Source organism: Limanda limanda, chromosome 8 (genome assembly GCF_963576545.1).
Source record: "Limanda limanda chromosome 8, fLimLim1.1, whole genome shotgun sequence".
Lineage (NCBI taxonomy): Eukaryota > Metazoa > Chordata > Actinopteri > Pleuronectiformes > Pleuronectidae > Limanda > Limanda limanda.
This window is the reverse complement of record NC_083643.1, coordinates 22913976-22924656: the sequence shown is the minus strand read 5'-3', so window position 1 is coordinate 22924656 and position 10681 is coordinate 22913976. Positions and strand designations below refer to the sequence as shown.

The 10681-nt window shown below is 38.2% G+C and overlaps 1 protein-coding gene across 1 annotated transcript; it reads left to right on the top strand.

Moving 5' to 3' along the window:
- Positions 1-2831: 2831 nt before the first annotated feature.
- Positions 2832-9043, top strand: skic8 (SKI8 subunit of superkiller complex). Its single transcript, XM_061075876.1, has 11 exons — positions 2832-2909; positions 3260-3308; positions 3401-3428; positions 3756-3861; positions 4893-5065; positions 6098-6246; positions 6487-6580; positions 6976-7069; positions 7353-7445; positions 7852-7930; positions 8880-9043. Exons 2-11 carry the CDS (start codon positions 3297-3299, stop codon positions 8967-8969), a joined length of 918 nt encoding a protein of 305 aa, XP_060931859.1. The 5' UTR covers positions 2832-2909; positions 3260-3296; the 3' UTR covers positions 8970-9043.
- The last annotated feature ends 1638 nt before the right edge of the window (positions 9044-10681 follow it).

Here is a 10681-nt window from a genome sequence, read left to right as displayed (position 1 = left end):
TCACTTTACTGGCTTCCTGTTCAATTTACAATAGTTTAAAATGCTCCTCACCTACAAAAGCCCTTATTAATATGGCTCATAGTACCATGTCACCCAACTAGAGGACTGTGCTGCCAGAATTCAGGCTTACTTGTTGTCCCTTAAGTCTCTAAAAGTAGCATCGGAGCCAGAGCTTTCAGTTATCAAGTTTTTCTCCCATAGAATCATCTCCCAGTTTCAGTTCGGGAGGCAGACCCCCTCTGTACATTTAAGGGTAGGCTTAAAACCTTCCTTTAGGATAAAGCTTATAGTTAAACCCGTCTCAGGTCTGTCCCAGAGCTGCTCTCAGATATGCTGTTATAGGCCTCGATTGTTGGAAGACAGATTCACATGCTAACCAGCTAGCCCCAGCCTGTTCAGTGTTGTAATACTACTCGCTACCTCTTAAACTTCAACACTTTGCAAGTAGCCAGTGAGCCCAGACCCAGACTAAACATGCACAACTCCCTTGTGTGCACCCTGGGGCTCGAGGAAACATCTCGGATTTCGTGACAGTCCACTCGCTGATGCAGCAGTCCATTGGGATTTTTTCCTGGTGTGTCCAATGGCCTGGCCTGTCACGGCACAGGGGAAGAGGATAGGGTTAGATAGATGGATTGATGGATATGTTTACTTTTTTCTCTGCATATTACAGACAATGATCTTGCTCTCGTCATGCTGCAGCTAATGCTATAACATTAAGTTCATTACCCTCCATTATCATTTCCCTGAAAACACGAATGAATCACTTGGCTAAAAATAGCAGCATTAGTATAATTGCTGCCTGCAGGACAAACCAAACAGAATGTACAAGTTCCCAAAGAAAAAAAATTGATTCATGTCAAAGCTGTGAAAAAAGATCCAGATATCAGAAATCATATAGCATGAATAATTTTGACATAAAATAACATATTTTACATTACTTGTATTGTGCTGTTTTTTACCCATCCTAATTCATATGCATACTGTATATGCATGAATTAGTATGGACTAATAGAAACAAGTGTTGAACCTAGACTGTAAGATCCCCAGTGGGATTAAATCACATGGCTGGTTCAAGACATAACAACGGCTTTTGTTTCAAATAGGTACATATTGCTTGATGGTATATCTGTTTACATCTATAGCTGCACATTTACAACCTCCATTTACATTTTCCACTTTTAAAATGTTTCGTAGAACATGTTGAAAGTTTTTAAAGTGAAAGATTTTTTACATAGATTTTTACATTTATTTTATTGTGTACTTTTGGTTCCAGTATGTTGATATACTCTGTCAAAATGACAAAATAATAATTCGATGGAAATATAAGCAATGTTTTGCTGAAAAAAGATACCAAACAATGGCATGGTAAACTTTAACTGGGTAAGTTCAACAGTTACATTTAATTCTATAAACTTTATTTCAGTTTTACTATGTCATAATTTATTTAAACTTCAGCATCAACTGTGGGCGTCCACAGCAGGAGTTGTAGATGTTGACAAATACATTGAAAAACATATCTCATAGCATATCTTATTAAAACTAGAATAAAACGTACTTTAAACAAGAAATGTTTAAATGCTGCTAGAATATGTTAAATAGGTGGATATAAAGTAAAATGTTGATACACTCATCATAACAGGCTCATCTCAGAATTAAGACTGAAACCAAAATTTTTGTGTAATCTGCATGTGCTTGTCTATCAGCTACACCGGATTAATCAAAGCAGAAATATAAACAGACATAATAAAAACTTGAAATTTCCTCACAGAACACCTACATGTGAGTTTATTCCACTGAGGGTTTAACCACATGTTAAATGTTTAGAACTTTTTACAGAGTATTTCTATCAATATTTGCACATTTGTATTAAACTGGAATTCACCTCCCAGATTCATGAGAGTCCTTACAATTTGAATTATGGATTTTTTCAGTCTATTTTAACTTTGACTTTGTTCAACAAGAAACTAATTAATTGCATAAAATGATATGGGGACTAATGAAGCTTTGTTTCTTGATGATTTTATTTCTGTGTCATGAATTTCACAGTCAAACAAGAATAAATGTCTGAGGTTCTGAGTTTTGGGGGGGGAAATAATCATATTATGGGATTGTATGTCAACTTCAGCATTTATCAGAATTATTTGGGGGCTTTAAACAAAAATTTGTTAAGCTGTCAAACTGTTAATAGGTCACCTCATCTTTCTCACTCAGGTCCCGAGCTGTCAAGAAATTCAAAAGCCCATTTCAGCTTCACTTCAGGAGTAAGTTAAAACACACCAGCTGTGTTTTCATGCCTCTTCTTGGCATAATTCTCCAGAAACTTTATCTTGTCAACCATTTTTGAGAGTGCAGACCTCAGACTGCTACTGCAGAAACTGACATAATATTAGCAGATGTTTTCTGCTTAGTCTTCAGACTCAATTTCCCCTTCCTCTGTGCACAGTGTTTTTTTGCTGTGAACCTCTATCATCGTAGTCACAACAGATGGGGTGCTCCTGTAGAACCAAATATTTATCATGGTTTGGGGCTCTCTGCTACTTTAGAGATCATGAGTGTCTCCTGCATCTTTCCTAACACACTAGTTTGTCTGTAAATATATAGATTTAGCTGTTAATTGTTTTAACTTGAGTGTAAGTGCAACACTTCCTTAAACATTTGATGAATTTCTCATACTGTGCATGACCAGTGAACAATAATAATAACGTTATTTTTTTATGGTTGTTTTTATTATTGTTGTTGTGTCTTACTGCCACATACCGCGGGTGGCGGTAGTGCGCCTCTTAGGTTATTTTGAGAAAATCGAAGAAGACGAAAACCGGAAGTGATGCTCGCTGCTGTCATGGCGCTTCACATGTAATTCACTGCGCTCCAGACATTTGATAAACACACTAAGAAGGCTTTTGAAGGTACGTGGCAGCATGTTCATCCTAAAAAAACTAGTTCAATAATAATAACACAATCCAGTCGGTGAACAGAAGCGAGAGTCTGACGTTTAAACGACAAACTTCACTTTGTTGTGAAGCGGTTGCAGAGTTAGCAGCTAGCCGCCGTTAGCCGCCGTGTTGCAGCACTTTTCTCCTCGTTACAGTGCAAAATCAAATGTACAATTCAATTAAAATGTCATCGTCTGCTTTTCAAGTATCTAAAGCGTCTTGTTAGGTCGTTGGTTTCGGCCTCCTGACTAACAGTGATCCATCAAATGAAAATCCGTTATTATTTACCTGCACCGTCCCTAAATATTCCCTGTTGTCCACAGGTTGATACAAATTGACTGTCTCTCCTGGACCAAAACAATGAGCACTCAAGTAAGCGACAGATTCACTCGTTCATTCATATGTTCCATCCCCCGAGCGACTGCATTCAGAGATTAACTGTGAACTTGTGCTTTGGTTTCCAGTACAGCATCCTATTCAAGCAGGAGCATGGTGAGTGACATCACAGACAAACACATCTCACTGTATAAGTCTGTTTATTATCTTACTCAGTAAAAATAACATAGATATTCTACCCTGTTTACTCCTTAATATGTAGGAGCCGTAACATCAAGATAATTGTAACCCTGAGTTAATGACTCATTTTTAAAGATTTAACTCTTGAGTAGAAACGTATTTAAGAGTTGTACTAATTCACTCTTTTTTGGTTTTGTTTTGTTGTTTTCATACTTTACCCACCAACCCCCTATTTTCTTTTATGAAATATTACTTGTACTCTCACTGTTGACGTGGTATTAACCTGCGTTTCCTTCCCCTCAGCACACGATGACGCCATCTGGACGGCGGCGTGGGGTAAAAGTGAGGCGGATGGGTCTGAAACCATCGTCACTGGCTCACTAGATGATATGGTGAAAGTCTGGAAATGGTGAGTTCGTACGTTGTTGTCTTCTTACTTCTTCTGAACTGAATGTCACTCGCGTAGTTGATTTTCTTTTATTGGTTTCTTATGCAATTCTGTATCTGTCTGCTTTCCTCTTAATTAATTATTCACAGTATTTGTTATTTGTTTTAAAATGTCTATATCAAGATTTTCACAAATTACAAAAACACAACAGTAAGAATGACAAAACAATGTAGCCTCCTTGGCGATGGTTACAAAAATCAAAAGGTTCAAAGTCATCTGATTTACGGGCATGGCGTGACCTGTGAGAGGGAGGAGAGAGAGTCTGTCAGAGGTTTTGTGTGTGGCTGATTTCTGCCTCTGCTGTTTTCAAGATGTAACTCTGCTTTTAGCAGACGGATTCAGGATCTTTTCATCTACAGATTTTTTGTCTGTATTAGAATGCAGATACATATTCTGCCTCACTGAGTTTTCTCAAGAGAAAGTATTGATTGTGATCAATAGGTAGATTTGAAGTCCTGATGGGAAGTTTATCAAACAGCCTTTAGGTGAGCTGCTGTAAGTCTGCCTTTTTTAGCATTTATTCACAGTATAAAAACATTTCAAAGTGGCTTATTACACTTTAATTTGCTTGTAATGCCACTATCAGGAAATCTTCATGTATTATCTGTCAACAAGTATAATTTCTCCTCCAGTCACATTTTATATTATCCCAAAGGTGTCTCTACTATGTTATCATTTAGCATATGTCTATTCACACAACAAAGTTACATTATTGTGTATTTATTTAATGTTTATACTGCTTATTAATGCTAAACCAGAGGATGTATGGTAAAGTCCTCACCGTTAATCTACAATTTCGACCTTTCACAAGCATCATGTTCGCTTTGATGAGGGAAACCATCTAATGCTGCTCATCACAGCTTGAGATGATTTTACATGTTTGGTGAAACGGATCCCAGCTTCTCCAGAACCCCACGATGAACGTGCTGCAGAAATAATCCCAATTTGACTTGACATGGCTGAAATATCTCTGTGCCATTCTGTTGATCCAGGTCAGACGAGAAGCTGGAGCTGCAGTGGAATCTGGAAGGACACCAGCTGGGTGTGGTGTCAGTGGACATCAGTCACAACGGAGCCATCGCTGCCTCCAGCTCCCTGGACGCTCACATCCGTCTCTGGGACCTGGAGTCTGGGAAACAGATCAAGTCCATGGACGCAGGACCAGGTGAGACTGGGCCTCATCGATATGTTGTTGTTGTTTTTTGTTTGCTGGTAGAATAGATTTTTGATAGAGTGGTTATGCTTCCCATTGCTGTTTATCTGACAGTTGTATGAGACAAGATTAATTTATGTTGTCTTGTCTCTACGACCAGTCAAGATTTTGATTAAAATTATTAAAAAATATGTTGTATGTTGTAGTTTAGCTTTTTACATTTACCTCATTATATGCATAATTTATCAAGTGAACCATTGATTTATCAAACTTATAACTGACAGTACTATTCCAACCTGTTGACTTTTTGGTTTTTGATTTTTTGGTAGAAAATACTCTACAGAGGAATCCAAAAGTCTGAGACCACTTTAATTTTCTCACATTTTATGTTAACAAAAGTGCTTGGATCATTATTTTCAGAATAATCCATTCTAAAAAATGATATGTGCAGGCTAATTGAACTTTTGTCTTTATTTCATTGTCAGATATATTATTAAATATTAATCAGACTTGTCAGTAAATGTCTTTTGAAGGCTATGCAAAACTCATTTAGAATAACTGACACAGATAAGCATTCTCTCTGTATTGGTTTTTTTATTGTGTATCCTCATTTTTATTCCCACCCTTCAAGAACCCAGTAAGTTGTGTATCTTGAGCCGAGTTGTGCTTCTTCTAAGTGCCTTGTCACTTTCTATTAGTGATGCTCCATTTCACCAAGTGGCTGGTAGGGGTCAGTGGATTGCAGACTTTTCTTTCCCTCTGAACATACTGTATTTTGGTGAGTTCGGTTTATTAAGACGTAAGATCTGTGAACATGAACCTCTTTTTTTTTCTCCTTTTTCTTTTTGTGGATTTAAGTTTTACTACTTTGATGAGCCAACAGCCAACAGATTATTTATATGAAATTTAAAAATTATATTAAATAAACTCTAGCTTTAATTAATGTTTGCTGCTGTAGATAACACTGGTAAAATAAACAATTCCTGGCATAGAATCATTTAGATGAGTTAAATCCTCCCCTTGTCTTTCTGCTCTCCTCCTCAGTTGATGCATGGTCGGTTGCCTTCTCCCCAGACTCCAAATACATTGCCACAGGAAGCCATCATGGCAAGGTCAACATCTTTGGTGTGGAAAGTGGAAAGAAGGAATATTCTCTGGACACTCGAGGGAAATTCATCCTGAGTATAGCTTACGTAAGGAGCCATAACTTGTCATTTTGCTCTAGTGGGGGGGGCGTCACTGCTTGGCTTCACAATAACTCATCTTGATTTGTGTTTCTCCTCATCCGCACCAAGGTTTCCCTTTGTGTTAGCCCTTAACCCTTAATCTGCAGGTCTATGGATTGTTTAATAGTCTTGCCTCATGTCTCTTTATCTATATACATTTTAATTATACTCAATGATTAAATGTGTTTAATGTATTTTCCTCTTCAGAGCCCTGATGGAAAATATTTGGCAAGTGGAGCCATTGATGGAATCATCAACATCTTTGACATTGCCACTGGAAAACTACTCCACACACTGGAAGGTAGATTCACTTATTCATTCATATTATTTAGGAAACAAGTGCTGCAGTTCTGGATTATTTTCAGAACCACTTATTTTCAGTTTCTATATCTATGTACACTCTGTTATGATGACGTCTTCAGATGGCTTGGCGGCAAATTCTCACATTTAATAAGCTACTAAAAAGCTACTTCATAACTTTCCAAATAATTATAGCACTAATTTAAAAATGTTCAGGGAAATAAGCAAAGCTGCAAAAGCTCAAGGCAAACTAATCATTTAGTGTTATGGATCAAAAAGAGCTTCAGGTGTGAGGAGCCTTACGCAGCTAACAGCAGAGTTACATCTTGAAAACAACAGAGGCAGAAATTGGCCACACACAAAAACCTCTGACACTCTCTCTCCTCCCTCTCACAGGTCACGCCATGCCCATCAGATCTCTCACCTTCTCCCCTGACTCCCAGCTACTGATCACAGCCTCAGACGACGGCTACATTAAGATTTATGATGTGTGAGTTCAGTTGGCAGCTCGTTTTTACTCTTGATGTCAGTTTTGGTTCATAAGATGAGATAGAACTATATCGTTCCTCAAGTTATTTTTGTGCTCATTATATATAAAATGAAAATTGAAAAAAAGATATGTAGACACAGAGTAGAAGAAGTATAGGGTGTTTAAGTGTTAAAATTTTGCAAGTAATACAAATTACAAGCATAGATATAAAGGGAACAGGATAGAAAACAAGAAAAACAACCATTTAGTTTGCTCTAACAAATTTGCTGTTATTGTCTTGCAGGCAACATGCCAACCTGGCAGCTACACTGAGTGGACATGGAGCATGGGTTCTTAATGTGGCATTCTCCCCAGATCACACACACTTTGTCTCAAGGTAAACCGACATCTCTGGCTTCATACTGTGTGAGGAAGCGGTCTAAGACACAGAAACATGGAGTTATGTATATAGACTGCTCACCTGAATGTTCCGCAGATTTTCCTGTTGTAGTTGTGAACGCTTCTGACAATTTCCACCTCTGTCTTCTCCCCAAAACGTGTGGACCACATTTTTTCCCCCGAAGTTTACGTCTGAAAACAGCCGTAGTGAGTTGACATGCGTTTCCCTCTACCTCCCATGTGTTCACTCCCATTGTGTGAAGCCGTCAGCTGAAGGTGTTTTTCAGACACAGTTTCCAGTTCACCATGCCAGGATGAACTAAGCTGGTCAGCCAGACGATACACAGCGTGATTCTGACAAAATCTGTTAAACACAATCTCTCTCTCTCTGCTTCCTTCTTCAGTTCGTCGGACAAGAGCGTCAAGGTTTGGGACGCGAGCTCCAGAGCGTGCATCAACACCTTCTTCGACCATCAAGATCAGGTGACAAAGCTCAGCTGTCCTCTCATCACTGAGTGTGTTAACATTAAATTCAAAGTGAGAAAATCCTTCAGCTGGAGGTGCTGATGTGTCTGAGAAACCAACATAGCCAGTGTCATGAACTGGCCCATCACATCACCCGTCGCTGATGTTTCAGCTCAAGCAAAACCAATTAACCCAGCATCATTAAATCTCTGCTTGCTGATGCCTGTGGGGAGGGTCATTCTTCCCCAACAAAGCCTCTGACTGAAATGGCACATCTCTTCAGAGAGGAGATCAGCTGCTTTGGCCCTATTGTTATGTCAAATTCTAGTGTGTAAAGCCAGACAATCTACTGAGCAAATTTGGAGTCAGGTGGTTGTTTTAGCTTTGCTTTGTCCTGCTGTTTGGATCAGTCTTTCAGCCCAGTCTGCTTTGTTCTTCACTCTCAGAGGAGCTTGGATTTTTGTGAAAAGACTGTATCCACGACCACTGAATTTTTAACTTGATTACTTGTTTTGTTTATGCAGATTTGTGTTTGATGCAGCGAGACGATGTAGAAATTTATATTTTTCTTATTAATAAGAACATTTTGAGGGCCTTAAAAACAAATTTGATGGTACATGGACTTGTAATAAGGACCATGCACCTTCTATTCACTCCCTGCCCCCTGAAACCAGGGTTCATCTATGATATTCAGCGAGGAAACTTAATTTATTAGGAATTCTCAATGGAGTTTGGCGTGTTCTTTAAAGATAAAGCTCTTCCAGTTCAGGAAGGAGATTGTGAGGAGTGTTCACTGTTTAGCCAAGTTTTAGTCATTGATGCTACACTATCAGAGTTTTTTTCAAGTGATTAATTGGCTCTGTTTTCCGTACATTTAACCCAGTTTAGTGCTCAGATTTTAGAGTTGAACCGAATTAATCACCACAGAAGTTGTTGTCATCCTCTGTTCTGCTCTTGTTATCTTCAGGTATGGAGTGTAAAGTACAACAGCACCGGCTCCAAGATCATCTCAGCTGGAGACGACCGCGCCATCCACATCTACGACTGTCCCATGTGATGAGGGACGTCCTGTACAGGCTGCAGGAGAAGATTTATGAGATGTTTTCTCAAATCATTGAGTTGGAAACTCGGGGAGGGAGGGAGGGATGAACTGTAAATGTCATGGGTTATTTTGCACTGGCCAAGTATGGTCAAATAAAAGGGTGTTTTTGTACTTGTGTTTCTGTTTGGAGTTTATATGCTTGAAAATACAGAGCTTTTCAAAAGTTGAAAACTTTACTTTTCTTATTTTAAGGGATAGTTCACCCAAAAATGAAATTAATTAATTCAACTACTCACTACTATGCTGATTGTGGGGTGGTCGAAGTGTTTAAGTCCACAAAGCACTCTAGGAGTCTCAAGGGTAAACGGTGTGTTTTAAGTGTGTTTTTTTATGTTAAATGCCAGGAAACTTATGCGCCGTTTCTGCAGCAGTGTGCAACAAATTAAGTTAGATCTATATCTCCACCTAGTGGCCCAGCAGGTGAACTACAGACTAGTAATCTGCTGCATCTATAGCAATAGGCATGAATGTATAACGTACAGATATTGACTTGGTGCCAACAAAGACAACTGCTCTGTAAATAGAAAAATATATGACAACAGTGTAAATTTAATTTACCACAGTAGCCATATATGTCCTTGCATGGAGATGGAAATATTACTGTCTGAGGTTATGTGGCAAAAAAAAAGGTCTGAATGCAAATATGCTGTAATCAGTCAAGAACATTACTTTGAAGGTGTAAGGCTGCATCACTGAAAATCTGTACGGAGATCTTAAACACTGAATTAGCTTGAAAAGATCTTTGAAGAGAGAGTTCTGCAGGAAGAGCGGGTGGAAATGACTGCATCAAGTATAAAGTCTCTATAAGATGGTTCCAAAAGCTGGAGTTAGCAAGCAACGGGTTTCTTATTTGCTGGTGTAGCTAAATTTACAGAAATAGTTCTAGTTACATTTAATTCAGTATTGTTCCTTAACTGAAGAGTTCTTTAAAAACCCTAATTTCACTGAGATTGACCATCTTGTCAATAGCACTGTAAACTCATTACGATAAACATTAGACTCCATAGCGCATCTAAAAAATACTTTTAGGGCCTGTACCATGAAGCAAGTTCAACATAACCAGGATAGGTTTTTGTTATTCGTCTTCACTTAACCTTACATCGGCCATTCTGATCAACCCCCCCTACCACTTAACTGATTATCATGTGTTTCAGTTAACCCTGGGTTTTCTTATTCGACTATGATTCATGGACAGAGGCAGAGTCATTAATACTGAGGGACATTGTGTGAGCAATGAATAAAGTTATTGATATGATATGAGAAGAAACAGTGCCATCTGTCGGTAGAGTCAGTAAAAGTGATATACAAAAGTGAAATGTAAATAATCAAATCACTGGAAAAGAAAAGAAACTTAATTTCAAACTTTGAGAATCTAGCAGTTAAACATTCTGTTCAGTGTTTTTATTTGTTGTCTGACGATTTATATTTGAACTATCAGAGAAGCTAGTTCAGGGAATGTCTTTAAAAGAAAACTTAAACACTTCTCTTTGCTTCAGCCTTTAACTAGATCTTGCACCTGCCCACACATAGTTTCTCTCTCTTTCTTTTCTGTTTTTATGCATTTGGGTCTTCTTTCAAATGTCATTTAACCTGTTTTCATGTTTGTTAAAACCTGTTATCTATATGGGTGAAATTTGCATTTATTTACTTCCTTAAGTAAAACAAAA